Source organism: Bombina bombina, chromosome 7 (genome assembly GCF_027579735.1).
Source record: "Bombina bombina isolate aBomBom1 chromosome 7, aBomBom1.pri, whole genome shotgun sequence".
Taxonomy (NCBI): domain Eukaryota; kingdom Metazoa; phylum Chordata; class Amphibia; order Anura; family Bombinatoridae; genus Bombina; species Bombina bombina.
Genome location: NC_069505.1, coordinates 591,145,135 through 591,172,881, shown reverse-complemented (window position 1 = coordinate 591,172,881; position 27,747 = coordinate 591,145,135). Strand labels below are relative to the sequence as shown.

The following is a 27,747-nucleotide window of genomic DNA, read 5'->3' as shown; positions in this document are numbered from 1 at the left end:
AAAAATTGAAATGAAGTCCGCAACACCGCCTTATCCTGATGAAAAATCAGAAAAGGAGATTCACAAGAAAGAGCAGATAACTCAGAAACTCTTCTAGCAGAAGAGATGGCCAAAAGGAACAAAACTTTCCAAGAAAGTAATTTAATATCCAGAGAATGCATAGGTTCAAACGGAGGAGCCTGTAAAGCCCTCAGAACCAAATTAAGACTCCAAGGAGGAGAGATTGACTTAATGACAGGCTTGATACGAACCAAAGCCTGTACAAAACAATGAATATCAGGAAGATTAGCAATCTTTCTGTGAAAAAGAACAGAAAGAGCAGAGATTTGTCCTTTCAAAGAACTTGCAGATAAACCTTTATCCAAACCATCCTGAAGAAACTGTAAAATTCTAGGAATTCTAAAAGAATGCCAGGAGAATTTATGAGAAGAACACCAAGAAATGTAAGTCTTCCAGACTCTATAATAAATCTTCCTAGACACAGATTTACGAGCCTGTAACATAGTATTAATAACTGAGTCAGAGAAACCCCTATGACTAAGAATCAAGCGTTCAATTTCCATACCTTCAAATTTAATGATTTGAGATCCTGATGGAAAAATGGGCCTTGAGATAGAAGGTCTGGTCTTAACAGAAGTGTCCAAGGTTGGCAACTGGCCATCCGAATGAGATCCGCATACCAAAACCTGTGAGGCCATGCTGGAGCCACCAGCAGAACAAACGAACGTTCCATTAAAATTTTGGAAATCACTCTTGGAAGAAGAACTAGAGGCGGAAAGATATAGGCAGGATGATAATTCCAAGGAAGCGACAACGCGTCCACTGCTTCCGCCTGAGGATCCCTGGATCTGGACAGATACCTGGGAAGTTTCTTGTTTAGATGAGAGGCCATCAGATCTATTTCTGGAAGTCCCCAGATCTGAACAATCTGAAGAAATAACTCTGGGTGAAGAGACCATTCGCCCGGATGTAACAACTGGCGACTGAGATAATCCGCTTCCCAATTGTCTACACCTGGGATGTGAACCGCAGAAATTAGACAGGAGCTGGATTCCGCCCATACAAGTATCCGAGATACTTCTTTCATAGCTTGAGGACTGTGAGTCCCATCTTGATGATTGACATACGCCACGGTTGTGACATTGTCCGTCTGAAAACAAATAAACGATTCTCTCTTCAGAAGAGGCCAGAACTGGAGAGCTCTGAAAATCGCATGGAGTTCCAAAATGTTGATTGGTAATCTCGCCTCCTGAGATTCCCAAACCCCCTGCGCTGTCAGAGATCCCCATACAGCTCGCCAACCTGAAAGACTCACATCTGTTGAAATCACAGTCCAGGTTGGACAAACAAAAGAGGCCCCTTGAATTAAACGATGGTGATCCAACCACCAAGTCAGAGAAGATCGAACATTGGGATTTAAGGATATTATTTGTGATATCCTTGTATAATCCCTGCACCACTGGTTCAGCATACAAAGCTGAAGAGGTCTCATGTGAAAACGAGCAAAGGGGATCGCGTCCGATGCAGCAGTCATGAGACCTAAAATTTCGATGCAAAAAGCTACCGAAGGGAATGATTGAGACTGAAGGTTTCGACAAGCTAAAACCAAATTCAGACGTCTCTTTTCTGTTAGAGACAAAGTCATGGACACTGAATCTATTTGAAAGCCCAAAAAGGTTACCTTTGTCTGAGGAATCAAAGAACTCTTTGGTAAATTGATCCTCCAACCATGTTTTTGAAGAAACAACACAAGTTGATTCGTATGAGATTCTGCAGAATGTAAAGACTGAGCAAGTACCAAGATATCGTCCAAATAAGGAAATACCGCAATACCCTGTTCTCTGATTACAGAGAGAAGGGCACCAAGAACCTTTGAAAAGATCCTTGGAGCTGTTGCTAGGCCAAACTGAAGGGCAACAAACTGGTAATGCTTGTCTAGAAAAGAGAATCTCAGAAACTGATAGTGATCTGGATGAATTGGAATATGAAGATATGCATCCTGTAAATCTATTGTGGACATATAATGCCCTTGCTGAACAAAAGGCAGAATAGTCCTTATAGTCACCATTTTGAATGTTGGTATTCTTACATAACGATTCAATATTTTTAGATCCAGAACTGGTCTGAAGGAATTCTCCTTCTTTGGTACAATGAATAGATTTGAGTAAAACCCCAGACCCCGTTCCAGAACTGGAACTGGCACAATTACCCCAGCCAACTCTAGATCTGAAACACATTTCAGAAATGCCTGAGCCTTCACTGGGTTTACTGGAATGCGAGAGAAAAAAAATCTTCTCACAGGAGGTCTTATCTTGAAACCTATTCTTTATCCTTGAGAAACAATGTTCTGAATCCAAAGACTGTGAATCAAATTGATCCAAATATCTTTGAAAAATCGTAACCTGCCCCCTACCAGCTGTGCTGGAATGAGGGCCGCACCTTCATGCGGATTTGGGAGCTGGTTTTGACTTTCTAAAAGGCTTGGATTTATTCCAGACTGGAGAAGGTTTCCGAACGGAAACCGTTCCTTTAGGGGAAGGGTCAGGCTTCTGTTCTTTATTCTGACGAAAGGAACGAAAACGATTAGCAGCCCTGTATTTACCTTTAGATTTTTTGTCCTGAGGGAAAAAGGTTCCTTTCCCCCCAGTAACAGTTGAAATAATAGAATCCAACTGTGAACCAAATAATTTATTACCTTGGAAAGAAAGAGAAAGCAAAGTTGACTTAGAAGACATATCTGCATTCCAAGATTTAAGCCATAAAGCTCTTCTAGCTAAAATAGCTAAAGACATATACCTGACATCAATTCTAATGATATCAAAAATGGCATCACAAATAAAGTTATTAGCATGTTGAAGAAGTTTAACAATCCTATAAGCATTATGATCTGACACTTGTTGTGCTAAAGCCTCCAACCAGAAAGTTGAAGCTGCAGCAACATCAGCCAAAGAAATAGCAGGTCTAAGAAGTTTACCTGAACATAAATAAGCTCTCCTTAGAAAGGATTCAAGCTTCCTGTCTAAAGCATCCTTAAAGGAAGTACTATCCGCCGTAGGAATAGTAGTACGTTTAGCAAGAGTAGAAATAGCCCCATCAACTTTAGGGATTTTATCCCAAAATTCCAATCTATCAGATGGCACAGGGTACAATTTCTTAAACCTTTGAGAAGGAGTAAATGAAGTACCCAGACTATTCCATTCCCTAGAAATTACTTCTGAAATAGCATCAGGAACTGGAAAAACTTCAGGAATAACTACATGAGGTTTGAAAAACGAATTTAAACGCTTAGTAGATTTAGTATCAAGAGGACTAGACTCCTCCATATCTAATGCAATTAACACTTCTTTAAGTAAAGAACGAATAAACTCCATCTTAAATAAACATGAAGATTTATCAGTGTCAATATCTGAGGCAGAATCTTCTGAACCAGATAGATCCTCATCAGAAACAGATAAGTCAGAATGATGACGGTCACTTAAAAATTCATCTGAAATATGAGAAGTTTTAAAAGACATTTTACGCTTACTGGAAGGAGGAATAACAGACATAGCCTTCCTAATAGATTTAGAAACAAATTCTTTTACATTAACAGGGACATCCTGAACATTAGATGTTGAAGGAACAACAACAGGTAATGAATTATTACTAATGGAAACACAATCTGCATTAGAAAGTTTATCATGACAGTTATCACAAACAGCCGGAGGAACAGTTACCAAAAGTTTACAACAGATGCACTTAACTTTGGTAGAACCAGCATCAGGCAGCGTCTTTCCAGAAGTAGCTTCTGATCCAGGGTCATGTTGAGACATCTTGCAATATGTAATAGAAAAAACATATAAAGCAAAAGTATCAAATTCCTTAAATGACAGTTTCAGGAATGGGAAAAATGACAAATGAACAAGCCTCTAGCAACCAGAAACAATGAAAAATGAGACTGAAATAATGTGAAAAGGTGGAGACAAGAATGACGCCCACATTATTGGCGCCAAGTACAACACCCATATTTTTTGGCGCCAAGTATGACGCCACATCCTGTGACGCTGAAAAAAACAACGCCCACAATTTTGGCGCAAAAAAACATCTGAACGTCAAAAATGACGCAACCATGCAACCATGGCGGAAATGACAAAATTTTTGTGCCAAAAAAGTCTGCGCCAAGAATGACGCAATAAATTGAAGCATTTTCAACCCCGCGAGCCTAACAGCCCACAGGGAAAAAAAGTCAATAGAAAAAATTCTTTTAAGGTAAGAAAAAAATATTTCATATGCATAATACCAAATAATGAAACTGTCTGAAATAAGGAATACTGATTATCCTGAATCATGGCAAATATAAGTTTAAACACATATATTTAGAACTTTATAAAGTGCCCAACCATAGCTTAGAGTGTCATGAATAAAATAAGACTTACTTACCCTAAGACACTCATCTACATATAGTAGACAGCCAAACCAGTACTGAAACGAGAATCAGTAGAGGTAATGGTATATAAGAGTATATCGTCGATCTGAAAAGGGAGGTAGGAGATGAATCTCTACGACCGATAACAGAGAACCTATGAAATAGATCCCCTAGAGGAAGACCATTGTATTCAAATAGGCAATACTCTCTTCACATCCCTCTGACATTCACTGCACACTGAGAGGAAAACCGGGCTCCAGCCTGCTGCGAAGCGCATATCAACGAAGAGTCTAGCACAAACTTACTTCACCACCTCCATGGGAGGCAAAGTTTGTAAAACTGAATTGTGGGTGTGGTGAGGGGTGTATTTATAGGCATTTTGAGGTTTGGGAAACTTTGCCCCTCCTGGTAGGAATGTATATCCCATACGTCACTAGCTCATGGACTCTTGCCAATTACATGAAAGAAAATACCTCCAAGGGGGAACCATTGTCATCAACATGTTAATGAAGATGCAGACTTATTAGTGCCAGTTCATAACATTCTGCAAAATTTTATTTGTAAATATAATTCAAGCCAGTATGTGCGCATAGCGGTAATAACTCCCTTAAGCCAGAGCAGATGCAGAGTTAAATAATAATCCCAACATGCTCTAGAATGCACAAGACCCTTTATTTATTTATTTATTTATTTATTTATTTATATATATATATATATATATATATATATATATATATATATATATATATATATATATATATATATATATATATATATGGGATCACAAGACACTTGCGGTTACTTGTTATGGGACCCCAAGATACTTGCGGTTACTTAGTTGTAACACAATCCAGATTTCTATCGGCTCTTCGTGGCATCTCCATGTATCAGTCACTGTGCGCATAAACCTCCTATCTGAAATCTTATGTAAACACTTGTGAGAGGCAAGGGAAAACCGCTGCTCAACCGCATTGTGTATTCTAGAGCGTATTGGGATTATTTCACTCTGCATCTGCTCTTACGACCGCTGCGTCTTAACTTCCATTTCAGGCGTGCCTGAAACTGCCGACCGCCGAAGCATCATCCGCTGCTTAATATATGGAGCCCTTAAAGTGAATGTCAAGTTGGATGAATCAGTGCCCGGTTTTTAAAAACCCTATTAAAAACAGGGGCACTTTCATTCATCAAACTTTACATTTCACTCGTTTTGTTAAAATACCTTTTAATCTTGACAGCCGCTCCAGCGCTTCCCCCGCCCATCATAAGCTTCTTCATATGTCAAAAATGACAAATCCGGCTTCCTCCAATCACGGCGTTGACTCAGGCAATGATTCCCCTGGGGGGAAGCCGTGATTGGAGGATACCGTGTTCGTCATTGCCAATGTATGAAGTGACGAGTGGCAGGAGGGGAATCGCTGGAGCGGCTGTCAAAGTTAAAAGGTAAGTATTTTACCAAAACAAGTGAAATGTAAAGTTTGATGAATGAAAGTGCCCCTGTTTTTAATAAGGCTTTTAAAAACTGGGCACTGATTCATCAAACTTGACATTCACTTTAATATCAAGTCAGAGTTCAATATGTAAAGTTGAAGGTTGATTATGAAATTATTAAATGGATTGGAAGTGTTTCCATCTGGATAATGTTTTGTAAATCTGATATAATAAATTCTCTAGCACTCAGTTACAGCTTTGATGTTTTGTTCCAGCTATTTCTTGATATTTCTTTCCATAGAATTCTCCTTTTTGTTCAGTGTAATATACAGAGCACGTTGAGGATTAAAGTAGGGACTCTTTCTGGCAGATATACACAATACGGTTGTGTGCTGATATCTCCTGAAGAACATAATAAAGGAAAATAACGGCAACAAAACAGGATCCCCACCATAGGTCTTCTGTAGGGTCAGCTGGTTTCTGTATTGCGTTTGTAAAAAATGTTTTTTTTATTTTAGGTGGACAGTTGTGAAAATGTGAAGGAAGAGGAGTCCTCAGAGGACAAGGTGAGGGGTTTCTGCCTTGTGCGTTATATAGTTACAAAAAAACACATTATGAATGACCAAGTTCTCATTTATCTACCTGCTTAAAGGGACAGTCTAGTCAGAATTAAACTTTCATGATTTAGGTAGTTAAGCAACTTTCCAATTTACTTTTATCATCAGATTTGCTTTGTTCTCTTGGTATTTGTTGAAAGCTATACTTAGGTTGGCTCAAACTATTTTCTAAGCTATTAAAGGCAGCCTTTTATCTCAGGGCATTTTGACAGTTTTTCACAGACAGCGCTAGTTCATGTGTGTCATATAGATAACATTGTGCTCACTCCCATGGGGTTATTTGAGTCAGCACGAATTGGCTAAAATGTAAGTCGGTCAAAAGATCTGAGATAAGAAGGCAGTCTGCAAAGGCTTAGATACAAGGTAATCACAGAGGTAAAAAGTGTATTAATATAACTGAGATAAGGAACAGTCTGCAGAGGTTTAGATACAAGGTAATCACAGAGGTAAAAAGTATATTAATATAACTGAGATAAGGAGCAGTCTGAAAAGGCTTAGATACAAGGTAATCACAGAGATAAAAAGTGTATTAATATAACTGAGATAAGGAACAGTCTGCAGAGGTTTAGATACAAGGTAATCAGAGGTTAAAAGTATATTAATATAACTGAGATAAGGAGCAGTCTGCAGTGGCTTAGATACAAGGTAATCACAGAGGTAAAAAGTATATTAATATAACTGAGATAAGGAGCAGTCTGCAGAGGGTTAGATACAAGGTAATCACAGAGGTAAAAAGTGTATTAATATAACTGAGATAAGGAGCAGTCTGCAGAGGGTTAGATACAAGGTAATCACAGAGGTAAAAGTGTATTAATATAACTGAGATAAGGAGCAGTCTGCAAAGGCTTAGATACAAGGTAATCACAGAGGTAAAAAGTATATTAATATAACTGAGATAAGGAGCAGTCTGCAGAGGCTAAGATACAAGGTAATCACAGAGGTAAAAAGTATATTAATATAACTGAGATAAGGATCAGTCTGCAGAGGCTTAGATACAAGGTAATCACAGAGGTAAAAAAGTGTATTAATATAACTGAGATAAGGGGGCAGTCTGCAGAGGCTTAGATACAAGGTAATCACAGAGGTAAAAAGTGTATTAATATAACTGAGATAAGGAGCAGTCTGCAGAGGCTTAGATACAAGGTAATCACAGAGGTAAAAAGTGTATTAATATACCTGAGATAAGGAGCAGTCTGCAGAGGGTTAGATACAGGGTAATCACAGAGGTAAAAAGTATATTAATATAACTGAGATAAGGAGCAGTCTGCAGAGGGTTAGATACAAGGTAATTACAGAGGTAAAAAGTGTATTAATATAACTGAGATAAGGAGCCGTCTGCAGAGGGTTAGATACAGGGTAATCACAGAGGTAAAAAGTGTATTAATATACCTGAGATAAGGAGCAGTCTGCAGAGGGTTAGATACAGGGTAATCACAGAGGTAAAAAGTATATTAATATAACTGAGATAAGGAGCAGTCTGCAGAGGGTTAGATACAAGGTAATTACAGAGGTAAAAAGTGTATTAATATAACTGAGATAAGGAGCCGTCTGCAGAGGGTTAGATACAGGGTAATCACAGAGGTAAAAAGTATATTAATATAACTGAGATAAGGGGCAGTCTGCAGAGACAGATACAAGGTAATCACAGAGGTAAAAAGTATATTAATATAACTGAGATAAGGAGCAGTCTGCAGAGGCTTAGATACAAGGTAATCACAGAGGTAAAAAGTATATTAATATAACAGTGTTGGTTTTGCAAAACTGGGGAATTGGTAATAAAGAGGATTACCTTACTTTTTAAACAAACTTTTTTATGTAGACTATCCCTTTAATTCAACATATGATTTCCCATTGCATTAAAATATTATTCTATCTTTAATATTAGGCATTGGGAAAAAATATTTTTCTGCATTTAGCAGCATTCTATATTTGCCATCAGATTTATAAGTGTCACAGTGCAACACACAAGGATCAGATTTTTTGCCCAAGCCTATTAAACAGACATGAAACCCAAAATGTTTATTTTCTGATGAAGACAGAACATATAATATATAAATAAAAAATCAATATAAATTCTATTATCAAATTTGCTTCAGTATTTGTTGAAGAGTAAATTAGTGCTCTTGCAAATGTATAACATTGTTAGTTATTCTTGCAAACCTTCTGCCATATATTGTGCAAACCCATGTGCCCTGAGCCTACCTACCTGCAGTTCAACAAAGGGTATCAAGAGAATGAAGAGCATTTGATAATATAAGTAAATTGTAAACTTTTAATTCTTTATTTGATGCTCTTTGAATCATGAAAGAGAGAAAATCAGTTTCTTGTCAAACCTTTTTATATTAAAAATCTATTTCTATTTTATTGAATTTCTTGCTTCCAGTGTTAAACTGGATTTTCCTGCAAATTAAATTGATCCTTTTTATTACTGGAGTCAAATGTCTTAAAGGATAGAAATGTATAACATGTCAGCATCTCAGAGCTATAAGATGTTTTTTTTTAAAAAAAAGATAACGCTTTTACTACCCATTCTTCAGCTTTGCACAACCAACATTGTTATATTAATATATTTTATAACATTTAAACCTCTAAATGTCTGCCTGTATTTAAGTAAATACAGACAGCCTCTTATCACATGCATTTTTATCAGCTTTTCACAACAGACTGCTAGTTCATGTGTGCCATATAGATAACATTGTGCTCAAGCCCATGGAGTTATTTTAGAGTCAGCACTGCACTAATTAGCTAAAATGTAAGTCAATAGATAAGTCATGTGATCAGGGGGCTGTCATAAGAGGCTTAGATACAAGGTAATCACAGAGGTAAAAAGTATATTAATATAACTGAGATAAGGAACAGTCTGCAGAGGCTTAGATACAGGGTAATCACAGAGGTAAAAAGTATATTAATATAACTGAGATAAGGAGCAGTCTACAGAGGGTTATATACAAGGTAATCACAGAGGTAAAAAGTGTATTAATATAACTGAGATAAGGAGCAGTCTGCAGAGGCTTAGATACAAGGTAATCACAGAGGTAAAAAGTTTATTAATATAACTGAGATAAGGGGCAGTTTGCAGAGGCTTAGATACAAGGTAATCACAGAAGTAAAAGGTATATTAATATAACTGAGATAAGGGGCAGTCTGCAGAGGGTTAGATACAAGGTAATCACAGATGTAAAAAGTGTATTAATATAACTGAGATAAGGAGCAGTCTGCAGAGGCTTAGATACAAGGTAATCACAGAGGTAAAAAGTATATTATAACTGAGATAAGGAGCAGTTTGCAGAGGCTTAGATACAAGGTAATCACAGAGGTTAAACGTATATTAATATAACTGAGATAAGGAGCAGTCTGCAGAGGCTTAGATACAAGGTAATCACAGAGGTAAAAAGTATATTAATATAACTGAGATAAGGGGCAGTCTGCAGAGGCTTAGATACAAGGTAAGCACAGAGGTAAAAAGTGTATTAATATAACTGAGATAAGGAGCAGTCTGCAGAGGGTTAGATACAAGGTAATCACAGAGGTAAAAAGTATATTAATATAACTGAGATAAGGGGCAGTCTGCAGAGGCTTAGATACAAGGTAATCACAGAGGTAAAAAGTGTATTAATATAACTGAGATAACGAGCAGTCTGCAGAGGCTTAGATACAGGGTAATCACAGAGGTAAAAAGTATATTAATATAACTGAGATAAGGGGCAGTCTGCAGAGGCTTAGATACAAGGTAATCACAGAGGTAAAAAGTGTATTAATATAACTGAGATAAGGAGCAGTCTGCAGAGGGTTAGATACAAGGTAATCAGAGAGGTAAAAAGTACATTAATATAACTGTGTTGGTTATGCAAAACTGGGGAATGGTAATAAAGGGATTATCTTCTAAAACAATAACAATTCTGGTGTAGACTGTCCCTTTATTTGTGAATATATTGCGTATTTTTCCAGATGGAAACACCTCAAATAGAATCTGAGCCCCTAGAAGACAAGGTGAAGAACGTATTTTTAATTTTTTTTTTAAATGTTTGTGCTGTGAGTCTCTGATCTAACTTGTTATCGATTAGTTGATTAGATGTATCTCTCGCAGAACATTAAAATAAGCTAAAAGTACAATAAAAAATTATATGGTTTAAAGAAATATTAGGAAAGGATTTATGATCTTAAAATCAATGCTTCAAATCTCTTAAGACATTCAATAAACTTTATCAGTAAAGATTATTTTTTGGCAACATATAACATTCAGAGATAGTGTGAATGTAGGCTTCAGAGTCCTAATGTGAACAAATACACTAATATTTATAAATGCCCATATAAGGGCATCTATAGATTAAAATAAAACTGATTTGTGGAGATGATGGACACAAATCAGACTTGATGAGATTATTGAATACTGTTATTTATTTATTTTTAAATCAGACTTGTCTTTTAACTTGGTCATTTAACAATTGCTGTCATATAAAGAGTTAAATCCCTTCTCACATATTATACTTGATAATGCATCTGATATGATTTGTGATTTAGTCTATATACTGTACATATTACTCATCATTTTGTTGAGGAGTCACACCTTTGAAAACATTTTTTTCCTCTTTGATCAGGAAGAAAAGATTCTAATTTAGACCCTTGTTTTTAAAGTCTGGATTGCACAAGTCTAAGATTTGTTTTGAGGGAGATGTCCATGGATAAAGCAGTACATCTAAAATAAGATATATTTGTCTCCAGATTAGTTTCTAGGCAAAAAGGTTAAATAACCTCTGCAGCAGTTTATTTGCCATATATAGCACCAGTTTCACTGGCAATAAGGCATCAGTTAACGAAGGGTTATTCAAGCAATTGGTACCACTAAAGAGGGAAAGCCTATGAGTTATATGCTTGGGATATATCTAAAGCTGTCCTAATCATTATGCTTACAGAACCATCATTAGAAATGAGTAAACACAATGGACCTTCTTGTTTTTATATCCTGTCATAACCATAATCTGTTCCTAGGGGACCTTTATTTCTTTTAAAACAGCAGATTCTAAATGAATATGAGCTACTCTAAAGTGACATATTAACTTGCATTTCTTGTCATGTATCTTCTGCATATCTCTAACACCTATTAACACGGTCACTTTGGCCATAAAATGTCATAAGGACCATAGGACTTTATATTTACAATATAAATGTATTGGCAAAAATGCCTCTAGTAGGTCATCACTTTTTTAGTGTTCACATTTTTCTCTGCATGTGAAGCATACTTAGATATTCTCAGTGCCACCAGCATTTTAAACGCAGCAGCTGCACAAAGCACCATTCATGGGCGTTCTAGAGGGGGTCAAGGGGGGGGGGGTGCTTGCCCCCCCCCTGGAATTTTGCTCCAGATAGAAATTCAAGCACACTTTTACAACCCCACAGCTATATAAAAACATACTCTTACATTCTGCTTTTAATCTAGCGGTGGACTTGCAAGAAAGTGCCAGACTTGCTTTGTGTTGTGTTAATATTTTTGTTTTGTAATTTTCTCCATGGGCTTTGCACCCAGGCTTGTTTGGGGTTAACTGCCTAGGTCACTGAGAGCTGTGCAGCTGTCTGTGAGTTCTGGAGAGTACCCAGGTATATGAGCTTTGCAGTGACATGGGATGGAAGTCACGGTCTGGTTTCATAGTGCAGTCCATTTCCTTGTTTGTTAGATGTACTACAAAAGGCTTTTGTCACCGTTATTTATATCTCAGCCAGTCTTATTCAAAACATGCATATTGTGACTGTAGATTAGGGACACCTGGGCTTAAACCCCAAATATTATAACTAACTCTACCTTTTTGCTTTAAATCTAGCTTTGTGCTTGCAAGAGTGCCAGACTTTCTATGTGTAAATAAAAAATTCTCTCATATTACAGCCTCAAAAAATTATGTTTTGGGCTGGCTCCTAGATTTTGAAATCATATTTGTCAAGCCCTGCCTTATATCTAAGCATAAGCACTAACTTCTGTCACCACTGGTGAGCTACCATGTTTAAAATGATGGGCATCTCAGGCATATGACAAGCAAATCTGTCTATTTCAAAAGGTGACCACTGATATTATTATGCTATGGGTATTTTTTTCTTTTGCCGTCCTCTGCGGACGCCCATGTCAGTGGGGCTTGTATTTTGTCAGCAATTGGCAAATTGAGTCATTACCAGATGTGCAGACATATCCCAAACAGTCATTGGTTACACACTCTAGTAAGCCATTTATAACTCTTCCTAATTGGCCTGAGCTGAAAAGGTAACCTAAGTTACAATATGGTGGCACCCACTGCTATATGGACATTAACTTTTTCATTATTTTTTCAATTTATAAATAACTAATATATAATATTTAACAATACATGTTCAAATTATCAGTCTAATCAATTCAATTATTTATTTAGTGTTTATTGTCCCTTTAAATACTTTTGAAACAACTATAGTTTTTATTAGAAGTCGTTTTGCTAAAACATGTACTGTATATTCCAAAAATGCTTCTATTGAAAACTAAAATGCTCCAATGTAAATGTTTACATTTTGGCTGGCATGTCCCTTTAATTTGAAATTGTGACCATTTATCAATTGATTTCTCTTAATAGTTTAACCACCATCGTGAAAATATAAGAGAATTGGAGTTCTCTGAAGACAACGTAAGACCTCTTATTTCCACCTTGTGGTCTTCTATATCAAAGCACCATCGTTTGTTTTATTGAAGACACTAGAATGACAAATTACTTTCTATTTTATTAAAATGTAGCTTTTAAATGGACATAAAACCCTAAAAAATTGTTTCATGATTCAGATCAGATACAATTTTAAACATTCCAATGTACTTTAATTATCAAAGTGTATTAATTTTCTTGTTATCCTTTGTTAAAAAGTAAGATTAGGGATGTGCACGTGTCTGCAGCTTTATATGGAAGCAGTTTTGCAACAATGTTATACACTAGCAAGAGCACTAGATGGCAGCACTATTTCCTGTCATGTAGTACTAATGTTATACACTAGCAAGAGCACTACAGGGAAGCACTATTTCCTGTCATGTAGTACTAATGTTATACATTAGCAAGAGCACTAGAGGGCAGCACTATTTCCTGTCATGTAGTACTAATGTTATACATTAGCAAGAGCACTAGAGGGCAGCACTATTTCCTGTCATGTAGTACTAATGTTACACATTAGCAAGAGCACTAGAGGGCAGCACTATTTCCTGTCATGTAGTACTAATGTTATACATTAGCAAGAGCACTAGATGGCAGCACTATTTCCTGTCATGTAGTACTAATGTTATACATTAGCAAGAGCACTAGAGGGAAGCACTATTTCCTGTCATGTAGTACTAATGTTATACATTAGCAAAAGCACTAGAGGGCAGCACTATTTCCTGTCATGTAGTACTAATGTTACACATTAGCAAGAGCACTAGAGGGCAGCACTATTTCCTGTCATGTAGTACTAATGTTACACATTAGCAAGAGCACTAGAGGGCAGCACTATTTCCTGTCATGTAGTACTAATGTTACACATTAGCAAGAGCACTAGAGGGCAGCACTATTTCCTGTCATGTAGTACTAATGTTACACATTAGCAAGAGCACTAGGTGGCAGCACTATTTCCTGTCTTGTAGTACTATTGTTATACATTAGCAAGAGCACTAGAGGGCAGCACTATTTCCTGTCATGTAGTACTAATGTTATACATTACCAAGAGCACTAGATGGTAGCACTATTTCCTGTCATGTAGTACTAATGTTATACATTAGCAAGAGCACTAGAGGGCAGCACTATTTCCTGTCATGTAGTACTAATGTTATACATTAGCAAGAGCACTAGATGGCAGCACTATTTCTTGTCATGTAGTACTAATGTTATACATTAGCAAGAGCACTAGAGGCAAGCACTATTTCCTGTGATGTAGTACTGTTATACATTAGCAAGAGCACTAGATGGCAGCACTATTTCCTGTCATGTAGTACTAATGTTATACATTAGCAAGAGCACTAGAGGGCAGCACTATTTATTGTCATGTAGTACTAATGTTATACATTTGCAAGAGCACTAGAGGGCAGCACTATTTATTGTCATGTAGTACTAATGTTATACATTAGCAAGAGCACTAGAGGGCAGCACTATTTCCTGTCATGTAGTACTAATGTTATACATTAGCAAGAGCACTAGATGGCAGCACTATTTCCTGTCATGTAGTACTAATGTTATACATTAGCAAGAGCACTAGAGTGCAGCACTATTTCCTGCCATGTAGTACTAATGTTATACATTAGCAAGAACACTAGATGGCAGCACTATTTCCTGTCATGCAGTACTAATGTTATACACTAGCAAGAGTTCTAGATGGCAGCACTATTTCCTGTCATGTAGTACTAATGTTATACACTAGCAAGAGCACTAGATGGCAGCACTATTTCCTGTCATGTAGTATAAATGTTATACATTAGCAAGAACACTAGATGGCAGCACTATTTCCTGTTATGTAGTAATAGTTATCCATTTGCAATAGCACTAGAGGGCAGCACTATTTCCTGTTATGTAGTACTAATGTTATATATTAGCAAGAGCACTAGAGGGCAGCACTATTTCCTGTCATGTAGTACTAATGTTATACATTAGCAAGAACACTAGATGGCAGCACTATTTCCTGCCATGTAGTACTAATGTTATACATTAGCAAGAACACTAGATGGCAGCACTATTTCCTGTCATGCAGTACTAATGTTATACACTAGCAAGAGCACTAGAGGGCAGCACTATTTCCTGTAATGTAGTGCTAATGTTATACATTAGCAAGAGCACTAGATGGCAGCACTATTTCCTGGCATGTAGTATTGTTATACATTAGCAAGAGCACTAGAGGGCAGCACTATTTCCTGTCATGTAGTACTAATGTTACACATTAGCAAGAGCACTAGGTGGCAGCACTATTTCCTGTCATGTAGTACTATTGTTATACATTAGCAAGAGCACTAGGTGGCAGCACTATTTCCTGTCATGTAGTACTAATGTTATACATTAGCAAGAGCACTAGATGGCAGCACTATTTCCTGTCATGTAGTACGAATGTTATACATTAGCAAGAGCACTAGATGGCAGCACTATTTCCTGTCATGTAGTACTAATGTTATACATTAGCAAGAGCACTAGATGGCAGCACTATTTCCTGTCATGTAGTACTAATGTTATACATTAGCAAGAGCACTAGATGGCAGCACTATTTCCTGTCATGTAGTGCTAATGTTATACTTCAGCAAGAGCACTAGAGTGCAGCACTATTTCCTGCCATGTAGTTCTAATGTTATACATTAGCAAGAACACTAGATGGCAGCACTATTTCCTGTCATGCAGTACTAATGTTATACACTAGCAAGAGTTCTAGATGGCAGCACTATTTCCTGTCATGTAGTACTGTTATACACTAGCAAGAGCACTAGATGGCAGCACTATTTCCTGTCATGTAGTATAAATGTTATACATTAGCAAGAACACTAGATGGCAGCACTATTTCCTGTTATGTAGTAATAGTTATCCATTTGCAATAGCACTAGAGGGCAGCACTATTTCCTGTTATGTAGTACTAATGTTATATATTAGCAAGAGCAGTAGAGGGCAGCACTATTTCCTGTCATGTAGTACTAATGTTATACATTAGCAAGAGCACTAGATGGCAGCACTATTTCCTGGCATGTAGTATTGTTATACATTAGCAAGAGCACTAGATGGCAGCACTATTTCCTGTCATGTAGTATTGTTATACATTAGCAAGAGCACTAGATGGCAGCACTATTTCCTGGCATGTAGTATTGTTATACATTAGCAAGAGCACTAGATGGCAGCACTATTTCCTGTCATGTAGTATTGTTATACATTAGCAAGAGCACTAGATGGCAGCACTATTTCCTGGCATGTAGTATTGTTTTACATTAGCAAGAGCACTAGATGACAGCACTATTTCCTGTCATGTAGTACTAATGTTATACATTAGCAAGAGCACTAGATGGCAGCACTATTTCCTGTCATGTAGTACTAATGTTATACATTAGCAATAACACTAGAGGGCAGCACTATTTCCTGTCATGTAGTACTAATGTTATACATTAGCAAGAGCACTAGAGGGCAGCACTATTTCCTGTCATGTAGTACTAATGTTATACATTAGCAAGAGCACTAGAGGGCAGCACTATTTCCTGTCATGTAGTACTAATGTTATACATTAGCAAGAGCACTAGATGTCAGCACTATTTCCTGTCATGTAGTACTAATGTTATACATTACCAAGAGCACTAGAGGGCAGCACTATTTCCTGTCATGTAGTACTAATGTTACACATTAACAAGAGCACTAGAGGGCAGCGCTATTTCCTGTCATGTAGTACTAATGTTATACATTACCAAGAGCACTAGAGGGCAGCACTATTTCCTGTCATGTAGTACTAATGTTATACATTAGCAAGAGCACTAGAGGGCAGCACTATTTCCTGTCATGTAGTACTTATGTTATACACTAGCAAGAGCACTAGATGGCAGCACTATTTCCTATCATGTAATTTTGCAGACATGTGCACACTACCTATCTCTTCAACAAAGAACACCAGAATGAAGCAAATTTGAAAATAGAAGTAAATTGGAAACTTTGTTATAATTGTATTCTCTGTCTGGATCATGAAAGAAAATTTTTAGGTTTCCTGTCACTGTTAATGTTTTCTTTACCAGCTTTCTCTGTGTGTTCGAAATCTCATTCCATTCCTGCTTGTTGTTTTTCTTTACAGGTTTAGACTAGTTTTGCTACCAGCTATTTTCAACTTTAATGCTGAGTTAGTTCAATGAAGGTTAAAAATGTTATGTCAATGCAGATTCCAACATCTAAAGCAGAATGTTTTAAGGTTGTAATATGTTTAATTGCTAGTACAGACATAAAATGTTTACTCTTTCCAGGTTGAAATACAGCAAATGGAAGCTGAGATCTCGAAAGATAAGGTGAAGGACTAATCTTTTTATTTCTCTAGGCTGGAGGTCTGATATAAACTATTGGCTATTAGTCTGTGATAGAAATATGCATTAGTCTGTTTTGTTGTAAAACATTTGCCAAATATGTCCGCCACCAGTGGTATTCAATCCTTTTTGTAGCTAGATTTTATATATATATATATAAAAGAAGACAAGGTGAGATCTGGTTTACTGATAACACTTTTCAGTTTTGCTATAACAAATTTATAAGCTGCTCCTGTTCTTATGCTAAGTAGGCAGCTGCCTAGGAGGTCCTCCTCTCAGTGATGCCTTGGTTATTCAAGGATTCCACCTTTTGCATTTCAGTCTATATACTATATTCTGTATTGCTTGAAGCTTTACTACACAGTACAATTAATTTGGGTTAGTATCTCATGTGGATCACAAAATTATGATTACGGGTAAATAAATTACAAGGTTCTAAACCCTTTATTCAAACTGCTTGGGACTGGAAAAGGTTGGATTTTGGAATATTTGCATCTGTAAAATAGGACAGTTTGTAAAGGGGATGGGACCAAGTGTAAACAACAACATCTTATGTCATTTAGGCAATATTTACATGTCCTAATACTGCTTTATACATGCAACCTAATACTGTTTTATATCATTGTAATACTTTAGTACCATCAGAAAGTACTGTACTATAATCAGAAAAGTAATTGTAGTGTTAAATAAATCATTTTAGAACACAAATCCCAAGCCAAAAATGCAGACAGAGAAGATCAAAACAGTTTACCGGTATCGGCGCTTAGGTCCTGGTAGTTGGTCAGAATAACTTGTAGATGGTGAGGAGTAAATAATGAGAATTGAAAAGCCGGTTATATTAATCTTAGTTAATGGTGAAGATCCACAGACTGGCTGTTGTAGAAAAACAAGCTGATAATCCCGTAACCTCTGTTATTCAGATCCGGGTGTGCTGCTGCCCGTAGTGGAAGGTGTGTGCTCTCAGGTGACACCCAATCAGGAACAGGAACTAGGACAGAGTAGAAGACAGGCGCAGCCCAATTCAAGTGTAGAATAATTTATTAGGACATAAGTGCAAGTACACAATACATACTTACAAACGTTTAGAAGATAAAACAGCAATATGGGTTTAAAATAATCCCTCCAGTTAGGTAATAGAATTCACAGCCCAGGCACGAACATCTCAGTCGGATAATACCAAGTCTGGGTGAGAGGTGCTGGAACTAAAATTACTCCTGGTGGTATAATAAAAAGCTCTACGTACGTTTCGTCTGAGTTCGCTCAGACTTTTTCAAGAGTATAATAAAAATGAGCTGAATGCAACACAGGGCTCAAACCAGCTTTAAAAAAGAGCCAAATTTGATCCCACTCAAAAATATAAAAAAGAACTTTTTTCTATCTTGAAGGATGCAAAAAACACTGATATTCTAAACAATGATGAATTTAATTATTTAATGGAACTGCATCCATCAATACCCACTTTTTATCACTTGCCTAAGGTGCATAAAACCTTAGTAGCACCTCCAGGTAGGCCGATCATATCTGGTATAGGTTCCCTCACCAACAATCTTTCGGTCTACATTGATCACTACCTTCAACCCCTAGTTAAATCAACTAAGGCCTACCTGAGAGATACCCTACACACCATCAACATTTTTGAGGGACTTGAGTGGCAAGATGATTATATGTGGATAACATGTGACGTGTCCTCCTTGTATACTTGCATCCCTCATGACTCAGGAGTCAAGGCGGTACAGGAGACACTACATAACGCAGATTTTGCTCAAAAACATTTAGACTTTATCCTAATGGGTATTAGATTCATATTGAATCATAATTATTTTGTTTTTGAAAAACAATTTTATTGTCAGATACAGGGGACTGCGATGGGGACTACATTTGCCCCATCGTATGCCAATATTTACATGGATAATTTTGAATCTAAGTACATTTGGGCCAACAATCCCCACAGCAGTAATCTGATCAAGTACCATCGGTATATAGATGATATCGTGATGATTTGGAGGGGGTCAGAAACTAGCTGTGGGGAATTGTTGAACCACATGAACAATAATGATTACAATCTAAAATTTACTTCCAAAATAGACAAACAAAAAGTGGAATTCCTAGACTTAGTGTTGTTTGTGGATGAGAATAAGAAAATAGCAGTTTCCAATTATCGCAAACCCACAGATAAAAATGGGTTTTTGAACGCAAAAAGCGGCCACCTACTAAGGTGGAAAACCAATATCCCGTTAGGTCAGTACCAGCGGATTAAAAGGAACTGCACCAAAGACACTGACTACTATAGAGAGGAAGCAATTTTGGATAACAGGTTCAAGGAGAAAGGCTATGATCCGAAAGACTTACAAAAAGCAAAAGACAGGATCAGAATCATGGATAGGACAAGCATTTTACAACCTAAAGATAAAGCTACACAGAATAAGAGCAATCCAAATAGGGAAGTCAGATTTGTCACCACATACAATCAAGGCAGCAGAGACATTCAAAATGTTTTAAAAAAACATTGGGGAATACTAAAAGCAGATCCTATCTTAGGAGCTACCCTATATGAAACCCCTTTAGTGACTTTCAGGAAGAATAGAGATCTGAAAAATATTCTAGCTCCCACCAAATTACGTAATGCCACGAGAGACAAAATCGCTCCAACAACCTGGCTAGAACAAAAACCAGGAACATTCAGATGTGGGGTGAGTAGGTGTGGAATGTGTAGTCACATCAAAACAGGCAATTCCTTTACAAATTATAATGGATCTAAATCATTTACAATGAAATATAAAAGCAATTGCGGCACCAACTATGCCGTTTATCTTCTCAGTTGTAAATGCAACCTTATTTATATTGGTAGAACAAAAAGGAACGTACGCACCAGACTCAGTGAGCATGTCAATAACATAAAGATAGGTCTGACTACACATAGTGTATCAGAACATTTTAGGCTGTACCATAACAAAGACCCTAGTTCTTTGAAAATACAAATAGACTGGATTCCAGTAAACAAATATCCTAATAGACTCCTCACATTGAGACGCAGGGAGTCATATTGGATTTACCAACTTGACTCTATGCAGCCTCAAGGTCTTAACGTGGATTTAGACTTACAAGCTTTTATGTGACACCTACTTTAACTTTAATTTTTAACAACAACAGGGAGCTGTGAACGGAAATAACTTCAATCCTTTGTTAGACACATCTTATGGTACACACAGCCTTTATTTAGGGAATGGAGGAATCAAAAAAATGTTTTTATTTGGTACCACATATTTGCAAGAGGTTTCATGTACACTTAGCATTTGAGTGATGGACTCATATATATATATATATATATATATATATATATATATATATATATATATATATATATATATATGTAAGTGTGTTTTCATTTTAACTTCTTTATTCCAATTTTTATTTCAATTTTATTTCAATTGTAATCTTTAGGGCAAATGTATATTCTTTTATGCATATTCTTCTAAGCATTTTGTATCATTAGGTAAATTTCACGTACCTGCTTTAGGCTTTTTTAGAAATGTTTCTATTAAGAACTTTTTAAAGGGATTATTTTGATATAATTGGTAACATAGATTTTGTATGTTCTGCTGGGAGTTAGCTTGTGCAATAGTTGTCACTATTAGGATCTTGTTAAACTGTTATTGGATTCAGCCTTTCAAATTAATTATGCACACACAGCAGGATTAATGATTGGCTGGGAACCTTTTTTCCAATCACAGTGGCTCTTTTTTAAAGCTGGTTTGAGCCCTGTGTTGCATTCAGCTCATTTTTATTATACTCTTGAAAAAGTCTGAGCGAACTCAGACGAAACGTACGTAGAGCTTTTTATTATACCACCAGGAGTAATTTTAGTTCCAGCACCTCTCACCCAGACTTGGTATTATCCGACTGAGATGTTCGTGCCTGGGCTGTGAATTCTATTACCTAACTGGAGGGATTATTTTAAACCCATATTGCTGTTTTATCTTCTAAACGTTTGTAAGTATGTATTGTGTACTTGCACTTATGTCCTAATAAATTATTCTACACTTGAATTGGGCTGCGCCTGTCTTCTACTCTGTCCTAGACAGAGAAGATCGTCATCTTTAATTTTATTTAAAAAAGATTAATGAAAATGTCTGAATTTTGGAATAATTCAAGATATTGGAATTCTGGATTTGGAGACTTGTACCTGTATCCATATGACAAATTGTACAGCATGTAACCACACAGCCCATCATGCTAACCCCTATATAGTAAAACATAAAATCTAATTAAAAAAGCACAATATTATGGATATAGTAAGGAAACATTCAATCCACTATATCCCAGACCTAACTTTGATTATAAACTAGAGAGATTTTCTCAAGTTGTGGATGTTCAGAGTTTTCTTATGAGCTTATGAGTTTAAATAGAGAGGTTGACTATAGCTGGTGTAAAGTCTCTTGGAGGTCCAGATATGTAGTCATCCTAATACTATCATCCAACCCCTACTGAAGAAATTCTATTGTTTTTTTTTTAATTATAGCGTGGTCTGGTATGTCAAATATTTGTGTAGTAGTTTTTTTGATCCTATCATGTCTTCTAATGGGTACAAATATTTTTTTAAGATGGAAAATCCTGAAGAAGTTATGAAGGGTTCTGAGATTCATGAAGACAAGGTCAGAACTTGTTTGCTATTCATCTCATTCATCTCATTCAGAATACGCCCCCCCTGCTTGGCTATTCAGGAATTCCTACTTTGCACTGTAGTTCCTATAATAATCTTTAATGTTTTCTTGAAGCTCTGAGAGGCTTAGAGATGTTATCCATGTCATTTTCAGTCCTTGGGATCCCTTACAGTCCAGCTTTTCTTGACATAACTGAAGCAAAAATTACCCATATTTCATATTTATAGAAGAATATAAAACACAGGCAAAATAAAGCTTGTATATCTGTACGAAAAATATATTTCTAATTTCTCAAACATGTATAGAGGGGGTTTTTTTTGCATGAAGTCCAAGTAAAAATGTGGATCATTGCATATAAAACGTTTTGACTTAACGTGAAAACCATATGAAAACACGGTTTCACACAAAGCTCATTAATAACTTTTGTAACAGTTGACCAATAAAAGTGAGGTACTCCCAATTTAAGAATTAGCGCCATAAGACATGTATAGATACATTTCACTATGGGCTACTGGTTTCCCCCTTTTTGCTTCAATGCAAGCAGATAGAGAATGTTTGTAGGATGTTTTGATGGAGATCTGTGTGGGTGGGTGGTGACGTCCCCATTTCTTTTTTGGATAGCAATTCCAGACAATATGGATTCCTGCAGTGTGAACAATAACAAATGTGTCTGAGGAAGTGTAATGGCATGACTACATGAATTCATTATTTCTACTGTAAAGCTTGAATTTGATTAGCGGGTGCCTGTATTTAACATGCTTATACGCGTTTTGCCAGTATGCTTGATTTGGGCATTAAAATATTTAAATGTGTTTTTATTTTTTATTTACGGCAATTTTCTAAATAAATTAGGCTTCCAAAATGTATGTATTTATTAAATGTAAGAATTCTGGTATTTTCTAATAAATAAATGCATATACCTAGATGAATAGACAAATATATGTGGACAGCCTTTTGTGGACATCCTTGCTAAAGTACATGAAAGTCAAATAGTGGCTAATGTTAAAGGGACACTGAACCCAAATTTTTTTCTTTTCAGATAGAGCATGCAATTTTAAGCAACTTTCTAATTTACTCCTATTATCATTTTTTCTTCGTTCTCTTGCTATCTTTATTTGAAAAAGAATGCATCTAAGCTTTTTTTTTGGTTCAGGACTCTGGACATTACTTTTTTATTGGTGGATGAATTTTTCCACCAATCGGCAAGAACAACCCAGGTTGTTCACCAAAAATGGGCCGGCATCTAAAGTTACTTTCTTGCATTTCAAATAAAGATACCAAGAGAATGAAGAAAAGTTGATAATAGGAGTAAATTAGGAAGTTGATTAAAATGTTATGCTCTATCTGAATCACAAAAGAAAAAAATTTGGGTTCAGTGTCCCTTTAAGTGAACCTCCTTTGTTCAGGGCTTTATTAAACAAGCCAACCTGATTTGCCAACTCTGGTTTTGAGATTTTCATAATATTTTATACATAGAGGAGGTCTAGTCTGCACAATGCTCCTTTCTTTCATGTAATTGGCAAGAGTCCATGAGCTAGTGACGTATGGGATATACAATCCTACCAGGAGGGGGAGAGTTTCCCAAACCTCAAAATGCCTATAAATACACCCCTCACCATACCCACAATTCTGTTTTTACAAACTTTGCCTCCTATGGAGGTGGTGAAGTAAGTTTGTGCTTGATTTTCTTTTGTGATATGCGCTTCTCAGCATTTTGATGCCAGATTCCTCTGAGTACAGTGAATGTCAGAGGGATGTGAAGGGAGTATCACCTATTGAATTCTATGGTTTTCCTGGCGGAAAATCTTTTCATAGGTTCTCCTACCTCCCTTTTCAGATCGACGATATACTCTCATATTAAAATACCTCTACTGATAACTGTTTCAGTACTGGTTTGGCTATCTGCTATATGTGGATGGGTGTATTTCGGTAAGTATGTTTTTATTTCTAAAAGACACTCTCAGCTATGGTTTGGCACTTCATGTATTAATGTAAAGTTCTAAATATATGTATTGTACTTATATTTGCCATGAGTCAGGTTTATGTATATTTCCTTTTGCAGACTATCAGTTTCAAAACTATGAAAAACATATTTAGGAAGTTATTTTTTCTTACCTGGGGTATAGTCCTTTCTTCAAAATTGACTGTTTTCATTAATTTTCGAGGGCAAAATTTAGGCTTGTAAGGCCGTACAATGCTGATATTTATTGCGAGAATATTTTTGGCACGAAGGTACATTCGGTGACGTAAATTTGCAATTTCCGGTGTCTTAGTTGACGCCAGGTTTCCTTGCACAGGGTTGCGTCTGCCATGATGCGAGTTGTGTCATTTCTGGATGTTAGCGTCAAAAAATTTAGTTTTGCGTTGCGCGTACTTGGCGGCAAATAATTTTATTATTTAAACCCCACATCCTATATGCCTCTTGCCTTTTTCTATGCTCAGAGGGCTATGCTGTCTGCATTTTTTTCCCATTCCTGAAACTGCCATATAAGGAAATTGATAATTTTGATTTATATGTTGTTTTTTTCTCTTACATTTGCAAGATATCTCAATCTGATCCTTTCTCAGAAACCACTGTTGGATCCCTGCTGCCTGATAAGTTCTACCAAAGATAAGTGTATCTGTTGTAAGTTAGCCAAGATTATATCTCCAGCTGTAGTATGTAATAGTTGTCATGATAAGCTTTTACATGCAGAGAATGTATCCATTCCTTCTTCTAGGTTTAAAAAGTTTTATCCTTTGCCAGTTTTGGGAAAAATCCCCAAAGTTGATGGGGCTATTTCTACTCTTGCCAAACGTACTACTATCCCTATGGAAGATGGTACTTCCTTTAAGGATCCTTTAGATAGGAAACTGGAATCTTATCTAAGGAAAGCTTATTTATTTTCTGGCTATCTTCTCAGGCCTGCAATTTCTATGGCTGATGTTGCAGCTGCATCAACCTTCTGGTTGGAAAGCTTAACGCAACAGGAAACAGATTCTGATTTTTCTAGCATTGTTCACTTGCTTCAACATGCTAATCATTTTATCTGTGATGCTATTTTTTATATCATCAAAATTGATGTTAAAATTATATTTTTAGCTAGAAGAGCTTTGTAGCTCAAATATTGGAATGCTGACATAGTAATCTAGAGTTGGATACCATCTCTTTCTTTCCAAGATAATTTATTTGGTTCTCAGTTGGATTCCATTATTTCAACTGTCACTGGGAGGAAGGGAGTTTTATTACATCAGGATAAAAGATCTAAAGGTAAATCTAAAGCTTCTAATCGTTTTCGTTCTTTTCGACAGAATAAGGAACAGAAACCAAATCCTTCCCCCTTTTAAGAAACCAAAGCCAGCCCCCAAGTCTGCATGATGGTGCGGCCCTCATTCCAGTTCAGCTGGTGGGAGGCAGATTATATTTTTTCCAGAACATTTGGGCAGATTCTGTCCAAAATCATTGGATTCAGAGCATTGTCTCTCAAGGGTATCGAATAGGATTCAGAATAAGACCTCATGTGAGAAGATTTTTTCTCTCAGGCAATCCAGCAAATCCAGTGAAGGCTCAGGCTTTTCTGGAGCCTGTTTCAGATCTAGAGCTTTCAGGGGTAATTTTACCAGTTCCATTTCAGGAACAGCGTCTGGGGTTTTATTCAAATCTATTCATTGTCGCAAAGAAAGAAAATTAATTCAGGCCAGTTCTGGATCTGAAAATTTTGAATAGTTTTGTAAGAGTGCCAACTTTCAAAATGGTGACTATAAGGACTATTCTGCCTTTTGTTCAGCAAGGTCATTATATGTCCACGATAGACTTACAGGATGCATATCTTCATATTCCGATTCATCCAGATCACTATCGGTTTCTGAGATTCTCTTTTCTAAACAAGCATTACCAATTTGTCGCTCTTCCATTTGGCCTAGCGACAGCTCCAAGAATTTTTTCAAAGGTTCTCGGTGCCCTACTCTCTGTAATCAGAGAACAGGTTATTACGGTGTTTCCTTATTTGGACAATATCTTGGTACTAGCTCAGTCTTTACATTCTGCAGAATCTCACATGAATCAACTAGTGTTTCTTCAAAGACATGGTTGGAGGATCAATTAACCAAAAAGTTCCTTGATTCCTCAGACAAGGGTCACCTTTTTAGGTTTCCAGATAGATTCAGTGTCCATGACTCTGTCTCTAACAGACAAGAGACGATTAAAATTGGTTTCAGCTTGTCATTCCCTTCAGTGGCTTTGTGCATGGAAGTTTTAGGTCTCATGACTGCAGCATCGGACGCGATACCCTTTGCTCGTTTTCATATCAGACCTCTCCAGCTTTGTATGCTGAATCAATGGTGCAGGGATTATACAAAGATATCACAATATCCTTAAATCCCAATGTTTGACTCTCTCTGACTTGGTGGTTAGACCACCATCGTATAGTTCAAGGGGCCTCCTTAGTTCGTCCAAACTGGACTGTTATCACAACAGATGCAAGTCTTTCAGGTTGGGGAGCTGTCTGGGGATCTCTGACAGCACAAGGGGTTTGGAAATCTCAAGAGGTGAGGTTACAAATCAATATTTTAGAACTCTGTGCTATTTTCAGGGCTCTTCAGGTTTGGCCTCTATTGAAGAGAGATCCATTCATTTGTTTTCAGACAGACAATGTCACAACTGTGGCATATGTCAATCAGGGTGGGACTCGCAGTCCCCTAGCTATGAAAGAAGTATCTTGGATACTTGCTTGGGCGGAATTTAGCGCTTGTCTAATTTCTGGGGTACATATCCCAGGTGTAGACAATTGGGAAGTAGATTATCTCAGCCATCAGACTTTACATCCGGGGGAGTGGTCACTCCATCCAGATGTGTTTTTTCAGATTGCTCAGATGTGGGGTCTTCCAGAAATAGATCTGATGGCTTCCCATCTGAACAGGAAACTTCAGGTGGAGTCGGTGGATGCGTTAGCAGTTCCTTGGTTTTACCAACCTGCTTATATCTTCCTGCCTCTAGTTCTTCTTCAAAAAGTGATCTCCAAGATCATCATGGAGCATTCATTTGTATTTCTGGTAACACCAGCATGGCCTCACAAGTTCTAGTATACGTACCTTGTCCGGATGTCCAGTTGTCAACCTTGGCCACTTCCTTTAAAACCAGATCTTCTGTCTCAATGACCATTTTTCCATCAGGATCTCAAATCATTAAATTTAAATTTGTTACAGGCTCATAAATCTGTTTCTAGGAAGATTTATTATCAAATTTGGAAGACTTATGTTTCATGGTGTTCTTTTCATAAATTCTCCTGGCATTCTTTTAGAATTCCTAGAATTTTACAGTTTCTTCAGGATGGTTTGGATAAAGGTTTGTCTGCAAGGTCATTGAAGGGACAAATCTCTGCTCTTTCTGTTTTATTTCACAGAAAGATTGCTAAACTTCATGATATGCACTGTTTTGTTCAGGCTTTGATCCATATCAAGCCTGTCATTAAATCAATCTCTCCTCCTTGGAGACTTAATTTGGTTTTGAAAGCTTTACAGGCTTCTCCTTTTGAGCCTATGCATTCTTTGGATAATAAACTACTTTCTTGGTAAGTATTGTTCCTTTTGGCTATCTCTTCTGCTAGAAGAGTTTCTGAATGATCTGCTTTTTCTTGTGAGTTACTTTTTCTGATTTTTCATCAAGAT

The 27,747-nt window shown here is 36.8% G+C and overlaps 1 protein-coding gene across 1 annotated transcript in view; it reads left to right on the top strand.

Moving 5' to 3' along the window:
- The window catches only part of LOC128636623 (involucrin-like), a 120,880-nt gene that overhangs the window by 57,297 nt on the left and 35,836 nt on the right, over nt 1-27,747 (top strand). The window contains exons 36-40 of the mRNA XM_053689614.1: nt 6,352-6,399; nt 10,399-10,440; nt 13,038-13,088; nt 17,384-17,425; nt 22,042-22,092. Coding sequence (XP_053545589.1) covers nt 6,352-6,399; nt 10,399-10,440; nt 13,038-13,088; nt 17,384-17,425; nt 22,042-22,092 — 234 coding nt within the window. The remainder of the gene's footprint in view (nt 1-6,351; nt 6,400-10,398; nt 10,441-13,037; nt 13,089-17,383; nt 17,426-22,041; nt 22,093-27,747) is intronic.